The 21002-nt window shown below is 37.9% G+C and overlaps 1 protein-coding gene across 9 annotated transcripts in view; it reads left to right on the forward strand.

Annotated features, from left to right (window-relative positions):
* ralgapa2 (Ral GTPase activating protein catalytic subunit alpha 2) overlaps positions 1-21002 on the forward strand; it is a 152494-nt gene that overhangs the window by 44333 nt on the left and 87159 nt on the right. For 8 of the 9 annotated variants that reach the window (XR_007035021.1, XR_007035023.1, XM_047344791.1 and 5 more), the window contains 10 exons: positions 977-1062; positions 1164-1254; positions 1413-1577; positions 1981-2148; positions 3671-3864; positions 4021-4119; positions 6100-6255; positions 11347-11475; positions 14121-14249; positions 17703-17761. Coding sequence is in view for 7 of the 9 variants with exons in the window: in XM_047344791.1 (XP_047200747.1) it covers positions 977-1062; positions 1164-1254; positions 1413-1577; positions 1981-2148; positions 3671-3864; positions 4021-4119; positions 6100-6255; positions 11347-11475; positions 14121-14249; positions 17703-17761 (1276 nt within the window). In the remaining 2 variants the exon portion in view is untranslated. The remainder of the gene's footprint in view (positions 1-976; positions 1063-1163; positions 1255-1412; positions 1578-1980; positions 2149-3670; positions 3865-4020; positions 4120-6099; positions 6256-11346; positions 11476-14120; positions 14250-17702; positions 17762-21002) is intronic. The other variant, XM_047344794.1, reaches the window with a different exon arrangement.

Here is a 21002-nt window from a genome sequence, read left to right on the forward strand (position 1 = left end):
CACCAACAAAAGAAAAATGTCTTTATCACTCTATATTTCACCCCTGTCCTCTTTCTCATCCCTAAATTAGCCTGTAAAGACAAAATTCAGCTGAACCTGTCACCAGTCGTTTGTGTGCTGTTTACTGTATTCTAGTTACACATTTTTGATAAAGGTTTTACAAAAGCAGCCTTGATAAGATCCCTTTTAGTTTATATGTTCCATTTGTGTTGACACAAATAAATATTGTGATTTTTAAATTTTTTTTTTAGAGGTATATGAGTGGTAGTAAATGATATGAGCTGAAGGTATAATTCGATAGATCAGTATTTCTCCATTTTGTGAAAAATGGATGCAAATGTTTTGGCTCTGTACTACTTTTCTATGGAAAAAAGTATAAATATGTCTGTGTTACAATAATGTAGTAGAAACATGTTAAAATATCTCCATGTTAAACCCATCCATGTTAGAATAACATAATATGTACACCTTAAGAAAGATTAAAATTTGAATTTTAGTTGGAATCTACCGGCGCAGCTTAATAAAGTAGAAGCTTATAAAAGTGAATTTATTTCAGTAATGCAATTTAAAGAGTGGAACTCAAATTTATTACACACAGTGATGATACATCCCTGGCCTTCGTTTCTGTTAATTTGAATGATTATACCTTACAGTAAATGGAAAACCAAAATTCAATTTCTTAGGAAATCTGAATATTACATCAGACCAATTTAAAAAAAACAACTAGTAATTATTTAGAAAAGTCCAAATGGCAAAGTATGTCCATTTATGCACTGTACAATTGATGACTGATGAGTTACACTTTTTAATTGAGTCACAAAAATTAATAAAACATTTTGATATTTTTATGTATTAAATGGATAAATAAAAATGTAAAGATAGTTTTGGGGAAATTTGCATTTAATAGAACATTCACATCTTGGTTTTTCAGCTTTTCAGAGTCTCTGTTTAAACAAAATAACTTATTTTCTTGCAGCCCAGAAGAGAGACTACTCACCTACTTCTTGTGGTTCTGACAGCAGGATTTCTGAGGGCAGGACTGAGAGCAATGAGCCACCAGTGGTGTGTATAATTCACCTTGTACTATAATTACTCTGTTAAAATAATGACATATTAATTGTGTGTGCTGGATTATTCTTTTATATTTGTTACTCCATATCTAGATATATATCCGACGGAGCAGCAGTCCGACTGAGACTGAGTGCAGCGCTGATGGACACCCAACCTACACAAGATCCAAACTCAGAGACAAAAGTGAGAGATCACATACTGGTTTCTTAAACTGAATGATTAATGTTATAGCTTTTTAGCTGCAGCTTGTTATGCATTTACATAAAGAGTATGTTTAAAAAAATCTCTGCTACATGCATGTCCCTGTTATCAAAAAGCACCTCTTGTCCTTCTTTAAATAGGTGAAAGTGTGAGTAGTGAGACATCCAACGGCTACCTCAACGAAGCTGAAGTTACCTGGCATGCATTTGATGAGGAGGCCGACACACAGTCGGCTCACATGGATGTTCTAGCCGACCCCCAGAACCAAGGGAGTCTGCTGCTCAGCCACAGTGATGCTCTAGCAGGTATGGGTGTGGACCCACAGCTAAGGCATAAACTTGAAGATGAAAGTCAGATTTTGATTTGTGTTTTTATGAAATCAGTTTTGGGTAACTATTAAGGCAGACACCTTTCAGGAAAAATGAGATGAGTCTGGTTTATGAAGCTGGTTTACCAATAGAAACAGAGGATAGTTTCATGATAAAGTCTAGATACAATTCATTGGAAAGCTTGAGTTCTTTTCTGGGTCTTCTAGTGCTCCATTTCACTCAGATTTTCATTTTACTTCTAACATTATGTTTTATGGTAACGTGTTGTTTTGTCCTCACATGCCACCCTTTGAGGTTAACTTTTGTGTTCACTGCATTGTGTCTCTGTGCTCCCTCAACCTCAAGGCCAGTTTTATCCCTTTTCCATTGATGTTTTTAGGTCCTGAGTGTGCCCTCCTTCCCCACTCCGCTCCTCCCTACCACCACAATTACCACTACCCCCAGAACCCCCCCTCTTCACCAGCCCTGGTGGTGCACACAGAGTGCCCGCGGGACTGTCCCCTGGATGACACCACGCATCAGTCTGTCTTACACATGCACCACTTGGGTACCGCTGCCTAGCTGTTATTTCTCATATCAACTTCCCACTTTTTATTTTCCATTAAGCTTTTCTTTTGTGTTTGTATGTTTTTTCTCTCCCAGTTAAGACAGATCCTGTTTTATTAATCACTGTGACTTGCAAACGTTCTGAACGTTTCCAAATTTTGTCCACAACCACAACTTCATTGTGCTTAATTTGGATTTTTTGTGATAGACCAACACAAAGTAGTGCATTTTTGAAGTGGAAGGAAAATGTTAGATGGTTTTTAACATTTTACAAATTTTAAATGTTTGGTGTGCATTTGTTCTTAAAATAGTTACATTTCTGTCTCATCAGGTCCAAGTACCTTCTTCCACATGTTTATTGTGTCTTCTACATGACATCTGGCAAACTGCAAACAGGACTTCGAACAACTTTCTTTCAACAATTGCTTTTTTTCTTTCCACTCTTAATAAACATCACAATTGTGGAGATCACAAGTAGTCGTTTTGACAGATTCTCCTACCTGAGTTGTAGATTACTGCAGCTCCTCCAGAGTTATTACAGGACTCTAGGCTGCTTGTGATTGAACTCTCTTCCCCAGGTTTTCAGTTTCGCTGAGATGGCCATGCATTGGTAGATCTGCAGTTGCACCATGCCCTTTCCGTATTTGGATGATGATTTGAACGATGCTTCCTGAGATGTTCAAAGCTGTGTTTTATAAGCTGGTATTGCTGAGGCCAATTTCTTGCACTGAATATAATTTTTATATTCAGAACACAAATGTCTACTACGCTTTTCAGAATTGTATTTGTAAAAACGTTTTAAAAAATCATATTTTTCCTTCCATTTAAAATTAAGCACTGCTTGATGTTAAACTGTTATATAAAATATAAATAAAATAAATTAAACCTAAGGTTAACAAATGTAAAGAAGTCAAGCAGTATGAAAACGTCCGCAGTTCATTGTAACTCTTTCCTTTTTTTTACCCACTTTATTCCCTTTGACATTGCTAGGTATAAATATATGTAGCATCAAATAATTTTGTCCAGATCTCTTATAATAGAACTTTGTTAGCTATAGAAGTACTTATTGCCTAAATTGGTTTTCTTTGGTAAGGGTTTCTCATTAAACAAAAAGATCCCAGCATACCTACCAAAAAGTCCCATTCCTGGCCTTCGCTCTCTTTTCTCTGCACGTCTTCTTCTGTCCACTAGGTGGCACTGTTCTTTCATACTTCATTGAGATGACGCATGTGTCTTTGTGATTTTTCCCCCAAAGTGTTTCAGCTTATTAATCATGTAAAACAAAAATCTTACTGGTCAAATGCATTGGGGGCAAAAGCACAGAGTTTATAAGATTTAGTCAACAGCAGCTAAAGAAGAAAGATTGAATTTTGTTGTTATTCATTTCCTTAATATTTAAAATTATCCGGGCAATTTTTTTTTTAGCTTATGTTGATTAAATCCAGTCTCCTTAAAAATTAAATCTAGTCTGTTTTGTAACTTGTACTGTCCTTACACCAAAACTGTGTGTTGTTATCCTACAGACAGCAGCGAGTGTCTCGCCGATGATATCAGTATCATCGCTGGGGGGACGCTGACTGGTTGGCATCCCGATTCTGCTTTTGTTCTGTGGAGAAGGATTTTGGGCATCTTGGGAGATGTCAATAACATCCACTGCCCTAAGATCCATGCCAAGGTTTTCTCCTATCTCTATGATCTCTGGCACAAGCTGGCCAAGGTACAGAAACGAGACAAACACGGCAGGAATAACATAAATGTCACGGAAATCTTCTAAAACTTATTGTAAAAATATTAATTTCTTTATTTTGTCATGCAAATAATGATTTAGATGTGACAGTTGCTCTAACTTGCTAATTTAAATGTGCGCTCACAGATCCGGGACAATCTTGGTATCAGCGTGGATAACCAGTCCTCTCCTCCCCAGCCTGTGTTCATCCCTCCTCTTCGAATGCTAGCGTCGTGGCTCTTCAGGGTATGACAACACATAAACACAGCAAGCAGCAAGCAGAACACATGCATAAATCAAGTACTTCTTGAGACAAACAGGGTGTCAAGAGTTTTATTGTTATCTGTTTGGTTTGAAAGATTTATATATCTTATGTCTTAAAAAGACAAGTCAATAGTATTTCCTGGACAGCAGTTTAAGACAACCGGGGTGCGCTCTACTTTCTAAAAGTCCTGTACTGCAAGACAAAACTTAACTCAAGTCATTTTCTGGTTTAAGTATGGAGAAATATTTGTTTTCAGACAGTTTGATCCCTTTGCATATTAATTGGAAGTAATGACATCAGCAATATTTCTCATGGTATTTAATGTAGCGTGGACAGCAAAGATTGTGTCATAGAGGGCCGCTTCTCTCTAAGTAGCAGCTTAAGAGCAGCTTAGCTTGTAGTGATGTACAAAATCCAGACACCTGCTGCCAGATTGTTTCACAATACAGCCACGCTTTCAGCTGTAAAGAGGATCACATAAACAACGATTTGAAAGAAAGTAAGTGGCATGCAGTGCCTCCCAAAAATATTCACACCACTATAAAGTGGGAGGACAGTGATACATAGATCTCAATTGTTTTTACAAATACAAATCTAAGAAATTGTGGTGCATTTGTATTCAGCCTCGTTTTACTCAGGTACAAATAGATTTCATGCAGCCAATTGTCTTCAGAGCAAGTGAAGTCTGCCTGTGTGTAATGAAATCTCAATATAAACACAGTTTCTCTGTGAAAGCCTGAGAGGTTGGTTTAGAAAATGTTGGCATACAATCAGCATCATGAAGATCAAGAATAAAATTGACAGTCCAGGAATAAAGCTGTGGAGAGGTTTCAAGCTCACTGTTCAGTCGACAGAAAGACAGTGCCAAACTGCAACTCTACCAAGTCATTTCCGCCTGCCTAAATGGGCTGGCTGGGAATGAAAAATATTAATCAAAGAAGAAGCCAAAAGGCCCATGGTTACTCTGGAGGAGCTGCAGGGATCCACAGCTCATGTAAGGGGACTCTTTAAACGGGACAACTATTAGTCATGCGCTCTAGAAATCTGGCCTTTATGGAGAGCTTGCAAGAAGATTGAGATGGTTGAAAGAAAGTTAAAATATGTCCTTATTGCAGTTTGCCACAAGCCATGTAGGAGACACAGCAAACATGTGGAAAAACATGCTCTGGTCAGACAAGACCAAAACTTGGTCCACATGAAAGCACTGTTTGGTAGAAAACTAACACTCCAAATCACCCTGCACGCATATTTACTATGAAACATGGTGGTGCCAGCATCATGCTGTGGGGATGCTTTTTTTTTTTTTTAGCAGAGACAAGGAGCATATTACAATCCATGCCACACATTTCAGATTTTGAAAACCATTTGTTTTTTTCCCCTCACCTTAAAATGCAAACTTTATTTTTGACCAATGACATAAAATCCTAATAAAACACATTAAATTAGTTTTTATGCTTTGCACTGAACATGTGCACTCACACTGTTATTCAGTGTTGCAGGTGATCTCTGTTTTTCATAGAAGAAAGTGTGTATTTCTCTATGAAAAAACCTCTAATATGTGTCACTATTCATTATTATCATTATGTTCTTTTATTGCTGAATTGTTTAATCATCCTAGTTAATGTTTTCTCACTAAAATGACATTATTAATATTATTACAGCACTAATAAAACACATTTGCTACCAGTTAACATGTGAATAATATTATCTTTACATATATTTAATTATTACATATTTAGCACCAGCAGCAAGTCATTAACCTGACCAAATTAGTTTGTTTAAAGCATATTCCTTTAATCTCTTAAAACAGCAGGTTTCATGTGTATAATTCCTGGTATACATGATCTCCTTTGATTCTTTCTTTACGTTTTAAGATGCCTCAAAAACATGTCAATTTAAGGTGAATAAAACAGGAGCTCATTATGACATTGCTGGCCTCTGTGTCCCTCTGTTCTCCACAGGCAACCATGCTCCCAGCAGAGTACAAGGCTGGCAAACTGCAGGCATACAAGCTAATTTGTGAGATGATGACCAGACACCAGGATGTGCTCCCCAACAGTGACTTCTTGGTGCACCTCTACCATGTAATGCAGAAGGGCTTCACCAGCGATGACCAGGTACAGCCAGCAGATGGCTCTAGTAATGAGACTGTTGGGTTTTTTTTATTTATTTATTTTTAATCTTCTTTCACCACCTGTAGATGGCGCATCAGTCAAACTAAGATGTGCTCCAGAACTTTTTTTTTTAGAATTAGCTGTTTTCAGTTTACTTTTTAATGTCTGCTATTTGATTTTCATTCAGTTTGTGCTTACTGAGATAAATATGTTTACCCTTTGGCCCTTTTATGTCAGCTTTAAAATATGTAGGTTCCATTTAACCCTTGTGCGGTGTTCGGGTCTGTGGGACCCATTTTCATTCTTTACTGAAGGAAAAATTATACAATTAATTTACATTAATTGTAAATTTGTTTCCACTCATATCATGATTTTAATGAAGTGTTTGATTGTGAGGCATTAAAAATCACAAAATGCAACGGGTCCACCAGACAGAAACATTGGCTGAGTAAAAACATTATGAACACCACACAAGGGTTAAAGACATATAGACTCAAGCTGTGTAAAATCCAGGGGTATAAATGGACACTACAGTTTTAAAGTAGAGGTTCAGTCTATAAAGGAAAAAGCAACCTGCATGCCAACCGGTGGTGTTGAGAAGCACTGCTGTGTTTTGGCATCTTCCTCTTCTCGCCACACCCTTTTTTTGTATTCAAATCTGGCGTAGCTCCTTTGCTCCTACACAAAGATGAGTGGAGATGAATAGAGTTCCCCAAAACAAAGAGACAGTGATAAAAAAAAACGAAGTCTGGGTGAGCTAGGGGTGTTTTGGATAAAAATGGGTGTGAGAATATATATGCATATATGCCCTCTTGGCTGGATTTCTATTGCACCTTGGCAGCGCGACAAGCTTATTACAATGTTTTCCATGTCGTTAAATAATGTTTTGAGCCCCTGCCGTGTATACGTGATTAATTAAGGATTGACGTCTGTCGCGCTCTGTTAGACTGACATATCGGCTGGGGGCCCAGAGTTAGAGCGGCCCTGCCTGCCTGTGTGTGTGTGTGAAGGAGCGGGAGGGGAGCCTGGGGAACGCAGCTTAGAGTGGAGCAATGAGGGGGGCTCGGCGCACTGCGAGACCAGGCAGCATTCTCCAGCTTTTGTTGTGGCTCTGTATAATGCGTTAGGGGGCCAGAGCCAGGCTGGCCACTGAAGCATGCTCAAATTGGCCAGAGAAAAGAGTCCTCACGCCACACAATAGAGGACAGCCGCACGCCTGCTTAACATAAGAAAGTGGCCCTTATTCTTCCCCACCTTCTTCCTTTCTGCCTCCACCCCCATCACCCTCTGCAACCAAAAAATAAATAAATAAATGTTGTCTTTTTTGATCCTTTAAAATCAAACAAGTGATTTTTAAAACACATAATTTTATATGAAATTTTTTTTGCGTAACCTAAATGATGGAAGTCATTATCTTTTAGGCAAATTGACCAAGAGATCCTCTAAAGTATTTCCATTCTCCTATTTGAACCTATTGTCTATATAGACTTGTTTTTAGAAGTTATTTAGGACTTCTATAGTTATTTCTGATCGTTTAAATCAAACACTCTTCCTTTTGTGGGGTTCTTCAACCAACTGACCAAGGTCAGGGGTATTGTCCTGGTTCTCTGTCACTTACTGGTCACTGGTCTCACAGGCAAGATGGCAGTACAATAGCAGTAATCGATCAACAACTGTCTTTCTAAAAGCTACGCAATCTAGAGTTAAATGGTTTACCAGCATATTTTTCTGAAATTTAGTGATGAAAACAAGAGGGATGTCCCTGATCAGGAGGCTGATCCAAGCCTTTAAGTCCAGTGATTAACTAAATTAATAGAATCTGTGTCATGCATGTGGTTGAAAACTCTTTAACTTCAAAATGCTGAGAAATAGACAGATATTTACTCACAACCAGAGTTTCTGCATCTGCTTCAACACTAAGTTATCTCAGTTAAGAAGATACCACGATGTGCTGAAAACACATAACCTAAAACATGCATAACTTTAATATTTATTTCTAAAGGTACACATTTAGACCATGGTAGTTTCTACTGGAAACCTTACCAAAGTGATCCAAACAATGAACGCCTCTCAACCAATCAATTCCCCGAGAAACTAAAACATGAAAAGTAGGACAGTGACTGTAAAATCTTAAACCGTAGCATGTTTTCTGTGATATTATAGAATTGCTGGACTGAATCATTTTTATCTTTGTAGATGATTTAGTGCAAACAGGATTGGAAACAGTCTGGGTTCTTGCACAGTGATTAAGGCTGAGATGTTCTCTGATGTTCAGAAGGTGACACCCGCAGTGTTTTACACTGAAAAAAATCATTTATAATTATTTCATTTGGCTGTGATATGGATAGGTGTGATAATTTGCCTATTAGGCTTTTTTTCCTACCTGTGGCCAGTATTCTTCCTGCTTTTTCATTATGACTGGTCCTCTTATTCTCACCAAACCTGCTTTACATAAATGCACAGTCAGTAACTTAAACAGATCATAGTTATGTTAAACAAGTTGATTGTTGGGATTAACCTCATACAGAAAACCCAGATATGTTGAACCTGCCTTTTAGTTTAAGACACAGGTCACATTAGAAAACAGTCAGACAGGAAGCTGCTGCAGCCTCTTCTTATTTCTCTCTGTGAATGTCTTTGTAAAAGGATGAAAAAGGCTCAGATTCTTACGTGGATAACCCTGATTTGAATAACAAAGTGATCTACATGAACTGTACTACAGTTTCGCAAATCCTGCACACAAAAATAGGGTGTGATTTGGTGGAAAGTATGTCCAACAAGAGAGTTCAGTCATCTGTATCAATGATTTTAAAATACCATTGTTGGCACGTGGCCAGTTCCTGTGATGTGATTGGGACGTTTCCAGGACATTCTGCAAGGTCTTTAAAAAGTCAAATAGATCTTTAAAACTCAGGTACTAAATTTCACATCTTAAATTTGGACATCTCCATTTTTTTTCCCCGCTTCTGTCTTTTTGCCTTTTGATGAATTAATTTGAGAAACAGATATGCATCAATTGTTCTGTGTTGTAGTTCTGGCTAGGAGTTGAGGTTAAACATCTGTAAAGATCTAATGATGTAGGGCAGTAAACAGCCTGTTCAGAGGGGGTTTTATCCTCCGACATTCTGCTGGTCCATTCCCAAAAACCCATGAAAGAAACCTGTTTTTCAAACTGGTTCATTGTTGCTCTGATTTGGGAATTGGAATCAAAATGTTATTGTTGCCCGATCCACTACCAGCTCTTTGAGAATAGTGTATTGTGTTGAACAATGTCCAGCTGGAAAAACATGGATTTCACTGGTTGGATAAAACCGGCTGTCAGTAATCGTTATGATGCCTGCTGTGTAGGTTATTGCACGATAGGTGTTAAAGTTTGGTAATTTGAGAACAATTGACTGACATGCCAGGGCCGATAAACACTACGATAGGTTGACAAAGTTATTTTTAACTTACTCGTTACTTAAAAAGTCAGAGAAAATTAATTTAACAAAAATATTTTCATTATTTTTCATAATCCGCTAAAGGTTGCAGAAACCAAAACCAAACTTTGCCACTAAAACTACTGTTGATCTCTGACTGGTGACCTCTTTTGGTACTTCTTCATAAAATCATTTAGATAAAATCTATACACTTATAATTGTAAAGGTTTTCTGAGTGGTGTGATGAAATGCCAGAATGAACCCTGTCACCTCGGGGCCAGACTGAGTGCATTCTTTCCTGAAGATGAGGCCACATAAAAAAAAAAAAGACCTACAGTGGCTCTATTCAGAGTTAGCATTAATGCACCTTTTGTTGATGCAGCGGGCCATTCCTACTGCCAGCACAGCTCCGCTTCTCTCAATTCTGATTTCTTTACTCACACCTGAAATTAGGTCCCCTCCGCTCACACAATCGAAGCACTTTGCAGTCTGCATTTGTAGCTTCCTCTAAAATGCTTATTTCAGGCAATCAAGAAACAGTTTGTTGCCTGCTAATTACCTCTGACTGCACTGCACATTATGCTTCAGAGGTCAATTACCAACAAAATGAGGGTAAAATTGGCCCCTCAGCTCTAAAGCTCTTCCCACCAATTTTCCACATTCAGAACTGATGTTGGTTCGACTTCCTGCTTTTTATGTCTCTGTGTTAATTCTATTTTCCCTTTGTTCACCTGCATCGCTGTTTACCGAAGGTTTGGGGTTACTTATGTCACAAATAAATAGGTGGCACAGTGTGTTTGTGTATCTCCGGTGGAGAAATTGCATGCATGTATTTGTTAAAGTGACCCTCGGTTCAGGCACAAACAGACTGATGTTTGAACTGTCGGATTTACACGGGTTTACAGCCATGAAGGCAGGTGTTTCTGAGCTGGACCTTGGCTTTGTACACAAACATTCACATACATGCCACAGATAAGAGAGAGAAATTTTGCTCTTGCTGAGATGCAGCATTCTCATACCAGTGTCTATATACATTTTTATTTTTTAGAGATGAGGATTTTCTTGTGTCTTGCTACAGGTGGTTCGGGGGAAAAAACCTTTACCATCTTAATGCTCTTTGTATGTGCCTGTGGTGGTACACGGTAACACATTTAAGCACTTTGTATGTAATACTTTGCTGTACAGCATATGTTGTCGTTGAAAGAGTACCCATCTGCCACTGAGCTGCTGTACCTCCGCAAAACAATACGTTGTCTCTGGCTTTAATTACAGGTTTGCTGGTGTGTGTACCTACATATGACTCGTGAAAGTTGAAGTCTTTTGTCCTCTCTCTTCTCCGATGTGAACAATCCATCTGCTGTCTCGTTCGTCTGTCTTCTAACCCTCTTTTAAAGTCATTTACTCTTGAGTCTTTTACTTTTATCGGCTTGCGTTAAATGACCTGCCCACCTGTTGCAGTGAAAAGCTTTCACCATGTTATGTCTTTTGGCCCTTTTTATGAAATATTGCTACTGCTATATTTGTTGCTCATTTCATGTAGAAACCTTAGCCTAAATCTAGATGGGTAAAAATTTTGGTTTGTTTTAAGATAACATTAAAACATTTTCTTTTGTTACTATTAATAAAATCATTGTTTCTTGGTATGATCTATGTTTGTCTCCATTCACTTCATTAGGATGTTTTGAATATCATCGTCCGCTCCTGCTCGCCCCGCTTCTTCTTCCTCGGTCTCCCAGGCTTCACGATGCTGCTTCGAGATTTTATCACCGCTGCTGCCCGTGTCCGCTCTTCTGACTCCAAAGAGGTACAAACAAGAGTTAGGTTCAGATTTACTTTGTGTGCCAGAATTGGTGGTGCAGTAAAATACGGATTTCAACCTAAATATTTGCTTTTAAGTATGTGAAGTGGTCCTATCAATGATTGTCTTTATGTCTGGTGTCCAAAGTTGAGACCCTCTGGGGTGGGTGAATTAACAAGTGTGGTTACTTGAGATGCTTTTCCAAAAATAAAACTCATTAAAAATATATAACATCAACAGCAGATTTACATTTTAAGTAGTACAACAGGTAAAAATCGAGATTACTGTAGTTTGGAAAGGCTTGGAAAAATAAACTAGATTATAAAAAATTATTTGTATTACTAGACTTTTCAGACTGTATCACAACAGTCACATAGTGTTTTATAAGTATAATTTTTTTAAACTTATCTATATTTGCATGTCTTTTACAATCCTACCATATACTGTTCCTCCATATCTGATTTTTTTTTCTTTTACATTTTCTTGAAATTAGTTTATTTCTTGGTCTGTACATTATTTGACCAGTTTTGAAGTTGACTAGGTCCATAAAATCTCAACAAGTTTGATTTAAAGTATGATGAATTACTTTGCTCCTGTTAATATTGCTACAATATCTCTGCCACAGTGGACAGTGTAACCTAACGGTTAGAAAAATACTATAATTTAAACTTGAATAAATATGATTGGATTTTATTCTGTTAATGTGGTTTGATTACATTGGACTGGTTCTGTTATATATTTCTGGATTTAAATAGGAACTTGTTGTCTTGTGAAGTGCCTTAAAATGACATTTGTTGTGAACTGGTGCTATTAAGATAAACTGTATTGAATGTAATCAGGGCAGATTTTGAAAGCTGTGCAGACAACATTCAACTCATGCTTTTAATGAGTCATTCAGACTCGAACTGTGGCTGTTAGGTTACAAAAATACCAAAAGATAAATAAAGAAGGTAGTACTTTGTTCAAGATTTAAAGTTAATCGATTGTTGCATTTGTTTTTTGTTTTTGTCCGTGAGAATATTTTTGCAGTAAGTGACATGCTGCTGCTTATTACCATATCTCTACCAGTAAGATTTAGTCAAATAGACAAATTTCATAAATTTCGTTTATTTGTTGTTTGTTTTTGGCCTTTTTTTTTTTTTCAATCTACCGATAGCATATAAACTCAAGGGAACAAGGGAACAGAAATGCTTGAAATGTCCGTCATTTGTATGACTTGTACAAAACTCAAGAATGTAATTTGGGAAAAAACCTTCCAGCATTCTTGCCTTATTGTGCTTGAATGTTGGACTGAGCAACAATGGCTGAATTTATTACCACAAATTACTTTTCTGTGATTTACTAAAATAAATAGATGGAACAAGGTTGTTGTACTGTTTTTGGAAACCAAATAACAAAACCAAAAGTCTTAGCTCATGACTTCACATGTGATAAACTAGTACCTCATTACAAACTTAACAAATCTCTCTGACTAATGAGACCTTCCAAATAAAATAATTCACTAAACACATGACTGGTAAATGCTCCATGGTAAGCTAACCCGCTATCATGCTTAATGGTGCATGTCACAGTGTACAGCATTTGTATTATTTCAGACAAAGTTAAGTCATTGTCCTGTGTACATATTTTGATTTTGTGTGCACAGGGTTGATATGATTTCTGACAGTATTTAAAACAATATAATAGTGGAAAAGCAATACTGCATTGTAGCAATATTAAGATGCCTGGCATTATATTGACATTTATAAATCAGTCTAATAATTTGTTAAACTCGATCATTCTTTACCTTTCCATTAAGCAATCGCTTAAATTATAAACAAACACCAGGAGATTTCTCTATTTTTAAGATTAGTAAAAATGTAAATCACCATTATAAATTTATCTTTGACTGAAGTCTAAGAAACCATGACTGTTGTGAATCTACCAACATCTATTTATACAAGGTCAATATTTAAAAAAGCACAACTCAACAGGTAAAGAACTACAGCTGCGCAACATGTCAAAGCTGAATTGCATTTCTGTCAGTGTGTGCAATATCACAATCGCTAAGGAGTGCTTGAAGGCAAAATATGATATTTCAGGTGTCATGCATTTACACTCTGCAAATCTGTAGTATATTTGGCCAGTTGAATGGAGTCTGTCCTCCCTCATCAGGCATATTTCTGTTGTGGCTGAGAGACTTAAGCTCATGGAGAGTGGTAGCGGCATTGTGTACTGGTAAAGACAAAAAATGACGATACAGGCAATGATAAACAGATTTTATTTTTTTCTAAAATATCTCCTTCAGAAGCCAGAGAGACCTATTTGAGCCAAAAATAACAGTATAGCCCTTGTTTTTATGTTCAGAATCATTTCAACCATATAATCATTCCACTGAATAAAATCTGTGTTGAAATTCAAGGTTTGACACATTAGCAATCAATGTTGATGTTATGGGTTATTTTAAAGATCACTCAATTTGTTGTCCAGTGCTTTCCTTGTGTCATGACTATCGTGCAAATATTCAACAGAGATCAGGTTTATTCTGATAGATCTATTGATTTATTTTTTCCCCATTCAAAAATTGCTCCAGGTATTTCTGGAAATGTGTTGCATTCATGTTTTGTGTAAGTTTTGACTTTGTGTACCTGTGTGTGTTAATCTCTTCCCAGGCTCCGAGGATAGAGGCTCAGACGATCTTGGGCTCCCTTGTGTGTTTCCCCAACCTGTACCTCCATATTCCTGTACTGCACTGTGTGCCTGGCTCTAATAACATCAGTATAGGCAATGAGGATATCAAGGTGAGTAGTCAAGATGTGCAGCATGATGAAAACAGTGATAACATTTAAAAACAAAAGGATTAGTCATCTGCATTTATTAAGTGAGTCATATCTTGAAATTTAACAAACGTGGAGCCAGATAAATTTCTTCAAGATATTTCAGGACTATCAGGATGATTTCATTTTATTGTCAAGTCACACATTAAATAACACACTATCACAATTATCTATATAAAACCTGCAGACGGTTAACCCGCCTGTTATTCCTTTACAGGTCCTTCTCAAAATATTAGCATATTGTGATAAAGTTCATTATTTTCCATAATGTCATGATGAAAATTTAACATTCATATATTTTAGATTCATTGCACACTAACTGAAATATTTCAGGTCTTTTATTGTCTTAATACGGATGATTTTGGCATACAGCTCATGAAAACCCAAAATTCCTATCTCACAAAATTAGCATATCATTAAAAGGGTCTCTAAACGAGCTATGAACCTAATCATCTGAATCAACGAGTTAACTCTAAACACCTGCAAAAGATTCCTGAGGCCTTTAAAACTCCCAGCCTGGTTCATCACTCAAAACCCCAATCATGGGTAAGACTGCCGACCTGACTGCTGTCCAGAAGGCCACTATTGACACCCTCAAGCAAGAGGGTAAGACACAGAAAGAAATTTCTGAACGAATAGGCTGTTCCCAGAGTGCTGTATCAAGGCACCTCAGTGGGAAGTCTGTGGGAAGGAAAAAGTGTGGCAGAAAACGCTGCACAACGAGAAGAGGTGACCGGACCCTGAGGAAGATTGTGGAGAAGGGCCGATTCCAGACCTTGGGGGACCTGCGGAAGCAGTGGACTGAGTCTGGAGTAGAAACATCCAGAGCCACCGTGCACAGGCGTGTGCAGGAAATGGGCTACAGGTGCCGCATTCCCCAGACCTGGGCTACAGAGAAGCAGCACTGGACTGTTGCTCAGTGGTCCAAAGTACTTTTTTCGGATGAAAGCAAATTCTGCATGTCATTCGGAAATCAAGGTGCCAGAGTCTGGAGGAAGACTGGGGAGAAGGAAATGCCAAAATGCCAGAAGTCCAGTGTCAAGTACCCACAGTGAGTGATGGTCTGGGGTGCCGTGTCAGCTGCTGGTGTTGGTCCACTGTGTTTTATCAATGGCAGGGTCAATGCAGCTAGCTATCAGGAGATTTTGGAGCACTTCATGCTTCCATCTGCTGAAAAGCTTTATGGAGATGAAGATTTCATTTTTCAGCATGACCTGGCACCTGCTCACAGTGCCAAAACCACTGGTAAATGGTTTACTGACCATGGTATCACTGTGCTCAATTGGCCTGCCAACTCTCCTGACCTGAACCCCATAGAGAATCTGTGGGATATTGTGAAGAGAACGTTGAGAGACTCAAGACCCAACACTCTGGATGAGCTAAAGGCCGCTATCGAAGCATCCTGGGCCTCCATAAGACCTCAGCAGTGCCACAGGCTGATTGCCTCCATGCCACGCCGCATTGAAGCAGTCATTTCTGCAACATGATTCCCGACCAAGTATTGAGTGCATAACTGTACATGATTATTTGAAGGTTGACATTTTTTGTAATAAAAACACTTTTACTTTTATTGGTCGGATGAAATATGCTAATTTTGTGAGATAGGATTTTTGGGTTTTCATGAGCTGTATGCCAAAATCATCCGTATTAAGACAATAAAAGACCTGAAATATTTTAGTTAGTGTGCAATGAATCTAAAATATATGAATGTTAAATTTTCATCATGACATTATGGAAAATAATGAACTTTATCACAATATGCTAATATTTTGAGAAGGACCTGTATATTTTGCTCCAAATAAGTCTTATTTCTATTTAAAGAGGTTTTAAGATTTGCTTCTGCTTTTTTTCTGAAGATAGGGTATTTTGGGTAAATTTACCCTTTTAATTATATACATTTATTTACTTTTTTCTTAAGTTGAATTTACCAAGAATGCCAAAGATTGAAACTAAACTATTTAAACTATCTTTGCAACAAGGTGATTCCTTAAAAGCGAACAATACCAACAATTACCAACAATACAATGTGTCTTAGCATTAGATGCGGTGTGTCCTTAAAAGTCCTGAACTTGGACAAGTGGAAGACAAAGTAGTAATTGGCAGCCCACAAAATAAATGTTTATAGGAGATGCACTTCCTGTGAAGAGACATTTTTAGGAAACAAAAAAAGATTCAAGAAAAACACGACACCGGTTTTGAAAAATGCATCATCCCTTACGGCCTTCATTTTTTCGAAAGTAACATTTACAGTGGGGAGAACAAGTATTTGGTACACTGCCGATTTTTCCACTTGCAATGCATGTAGAAGTCTTTAATTTTTATCATAGGTACTCTTCAACTGTGAGAATCTAAAAAAAATATCTAGAAAATCACATTGTGTGATTTTTAAGTAATTAATTTGCAGGAATGGGAGAAGGTCATGTGGTCAGATGAGACAAAACTAGAGCTTTTTGGTCTCGGCAGTTTATCAAATACTTGTTCTCCCCACTGTATATAATGGTAAAACTATGTCATCATTTTTCTATATCCAACTAACATATTGTGTTTTGCAGCAAGAGGTTTGTAACAAATAGGGGCTTTAAACCACCAAATTGGTTTTGGTTCTAAACCAGGGTGAGGGCTGGTTAGTAACTGGTTCTCTAAAAGAATCTCAAAGAATCATTTAGGTTTTTCCCCAACTAGAGAGTCGCTCGATACAACATACGTCATATGTCTCGCATAATGTTTATTCCACTTTTGTTGTAGAGTTTATGCAGATGATCAGTTTATCTTCACAAATCCCTGTTTCTCTGGGGATTTCTGCTAATAGATGTCCTAAAATCACTATACTTGTAAATGCTGTACAGATTCACTGTTTTAAGATTTTGAGACCTATTTCCAACCTCTGATTTTGTAAAGTTTTATGCTGCCAGTACCGATTTTTAGCTGATTTCAATTTCTTTAAATTTTGGTGGTTTCTCTAAAGTACTCTACAAATAAATTCCTTAAATGATTATTTAGAGGGCTGCACGGTGGCGCAGTTGGTAGCACTGTTGCCTTGCAGCAAAAAGGTCCTGGGTTCGATTCCCAGCCAGGGGTCTTTCTGCATGGAGTTTGCATGTTCTCCCCGTGCATGTGTGGGTTCTCACCGGGTACTCCGGCTTCCTCCCACAGTCCAAAGACATGCCTGTTAGGTTAATTGGTAACTCTAAATTGCCCTTAGGTGTATGAATGAGTGTGTGCATGGTTGTTTGTGTGTTGCCCTGCGATGGACTGGCGACCTGTCCAGGGTGTACCCTGCCTCTCGCCCATAGACTGCTGGAGATAGGCACCAGCTCCCCCGTTACCCACTATGGAATAAGTGGTAGAAAATGACTGACTGACTGACTGATTATTTAGAATTAATAGAGAAATAATTCTGTTCTGTTTCCTCTTCAGGATTATCTGGTTAACATCCTTCTGGAGGCAGCCACAAAGGAATATTGTGAAGGAGCGAGGTCTGATTGCCTGAACTGGTCTCAGTACTTAACTCTAAAGAGCAAATTTTTTTTTTTCGCCTCTGTTTCCAGGTTTATCTCAATATCAGTACATTTTTAATATAATTTTAATTAAATTCAAAAAGTAAAACTCATAAAATAAAGATTAATATAGATTAATTACGCTCAGAGTGATATATTTAGAGCGTTTATTTCTGTTGAGAATAATGGCCTCCGGCTAACAAAATTAAAAAATTCTGTTTCTCAAAAATTAGAGTATTTTATAAGATTAATAAGATTTTTATTTTATTGATCATTCCCCCTTAATAGTCCTTTTAATAGAATAGTATGAAGGCCGCAGTTGCCTCTGTTGCTTGGGCACCTTTATCTTACACTTGTTTTTCTTCCACTCAACTTTCCATAAATATGCTTTGATTTACAGCACTCTGTAAATAGCTAGCTTCTTTAGCACTAAGCTTTGGTGGCTTATTCTTCTTGTGGAGGGTGTCAAAGACTGACAACTGTCAAGGGCCACATTATGGCAATAACAGCATTTATGTTTTGAAAATCCATTTTTTTCATTGGTCATTTTCAATATTCCAATTTTCTGAAAAACGAAAAAAGAGTTTTCATTAGCCACAATCCATAATCATTTAAAGAAACAGAAATAAATGTTTTAAAATGAATTATGAGTTTTACTTTTTTAATTCAATTACCAAAATACTTAATTTTAATGCTATTGGTTTTTAGATGCCCTCTTATGAACATTGCTGGGTAAAGAAAATTTGCTCTGTTGTTTTTGCTTGTTACATGTTTGCAATACATTTTTCAGATCTAATTTGTATTTTATTAGGCAAACATAAGTAAATACAAAATGATGTCCTAAAATGATATTTAACTTCTTTGGGGAAATTAACTATCCAAACCAACCTGGCCCTGATAGTAAGACTTCCTTGTTTGGTAAAATTGATGAGTTAACTGTAATTAACCTTATCATTTGAAAAGTTGAGTATAATTTCACTAGCCACAACATGGTTTGATTACTGTCAGACCTCTAAAATCCAGACATCATTTAATTAGAACCTGTCTGACAGCATGAAGTAGGCTAAAATAATCTAAAAAAGCAGCACACCATGCTCAAATCAAAATCAAGAACCAATAAGAAACAAAGTCACTGTTATCTATTTGTCTGAAAATGGCTACAAAACTGTACTGTTTCAAAAAGCTTTGGGAATCCAGTAAACCAAAATAAGACCCATTATCCATTCATTCAGAAAACACGCAACGGTGGGTCAATCTTCCCAGGAGTTGCCGGTCTAAAAACATTTCTCCAGGAGAGCATCAAGGATTCATCCAGAAGGTCATAAACGAACCCAGAGCATCTAAAACACTGCAGGCTAATCTTACCTCAGCTAAGATCAGGATTTATGATTCACTAATAAGAAAGAGAGACTGCACATACAGGTCCTTCTCAAAATATTAGCATATTGTGATAAAGTTCATTATTTTCCATAATGTAATGATGAAAATTTAACATTCATATATTTTAGATTCATTGCACACTAACTGAAATATTTCAGGTATTTTATTGTCTTAATACGGATGATTTTGGCATACAGCTCATGAAAACCCAAAATTCCTATCTCACAAAATTAGCATATTTCATTTGACCAATAAAAGAAAAGTGTTTTTATTACAAAAAACGTCAACCTTCAAATAATCATGTACAGTTATGCACTCAATACTTGGTCGGGAATCCTTTGGCAGAAATGACTGCTTCAATGCGGCGTGGCATGGATGCAATCAGCCTGTGGCACTGCTGAGGTCTTATGGAGGCCCAGAATGCTTCGATAGCGGCCTTTAGCTCATCCAGAGTGTTGGGTCTTGAGTCTCTCAACGTTCTCTTCACAATATCCCACAGATTCTCTATGGGGTTCAGGTCAGGAGAGTTGGCAGGCCAATTGAGCACAGTGATACCATGGTCAGTAAACCATTTACCAGTGGTTTTGGCACTGTGAGCAGGTGCCAGGTCGTGCTGAAAAATGAAATCTTCATCTCCATAAAGCTTTTCAGCAGATGGAAGCATGAAGTGCTCCACAATCTCCTGATAGCTAGCTGCATTGACCCTGCCCTTGATAAAACACAGTGGACCAACACCAGCAGCTGACATGGCACCCCAGACCATCACTGACTGTGGGTACTTGACACTGGACTTCTGGTATTTTGGCATTTCCTTCTCCCCAGTCTTCCTCCAGACTCTGGCACCTTGATTTCCGAATGACATGCAGAATTTGCTTTCATCTGAAAAAAGTACTTTGGACCACTGAGCAACAGTCCAGTGCTGCTTCTCTGTAGCCCAGGCCAGGCGCTTCTGCCGCTGTTTCTGGTTCAAAAGTGGCTTGACCTGGGGAATGCGGCACCTGTAGCCCATTTCCTGCACACGCCTGTGCACGGTGGCTCTGGATGTTTCTACTCCAGACTCAGTCCACTGCTTCCGCAGGTCCCCCAAGGTCTGGAATCGGCCCTTCTCCACAATCTTCCTCAGGGTCCGGTCACCTCTTCTCGTTGTGCAGCGTTTTCTGCCACACTTTTTCCTTCCCACAGACTTCCCACTGAGGTGCCTTGATACAGCACTCTGGGAACAGCCTATTCGTTCAGAAATTTCTTTCTGTGTCTTACCCTCTTGCTTGAGGGTGTCAATAGTGGCCTTCTGGACAGCAGTCAGGTCGGCAGTCTTACCCATGATTGGGGTTTTGAGTGATGAACCAGGCTGGGAGTTTTAAAGGCCTCAGGAATCTTTTGCAGGTGTTTAGAGTTAACTCGTTGATTCAGATGATTAGGTTCATAGCTCGTTTAGAGACCCTTTTAATGATATGCTAATTTTGTGAGATAGGAATTTTGGGTTTTCATGAGCTGTATGCCAAAATCATCCGTATTAAGACAATAAAAGACCTGAAATATTTCAGTTAGTGTGCAATGAATCTAAAATATATGAATGCTAAATTTTCATCATGACATTATGGAAAATAATGAACTTTATCACAATATGCTAATATTTTGAGAAGGACCTGTATATGTCAGGAAAATACAAAGGCTGTTTCACATTTGTCAAAAATCTTGAACAAGGCTTTGGGAAAGCTGTTCTAGTGCCAGACGAGACAAAAGTAGAACTTTTTCTAGATCTCTCTATGTCTAGCATAAGCTGAGCATTTTCTAACAGTTAAACATTCAGTTGCTAGTTTAACGGTCTGCGCCTGCTTTC

This window comes from Girardinichthys multiradiatus, chromosome 19 (assembly GCF_021462225.1).
Source record: "Girardinichthys multiradiatus isolate DD_20200921_A chromosome 19, DD_fGirMul_XY1, whole genome shotgun sequence".
Taxonomy (NCBI): Eukaryota; Metazoa; Chordata; class Actinopteri; order Cyprinodontiformes; family Goodeidae; genus Girardinichthys; species Girardinichthys multiradiatus.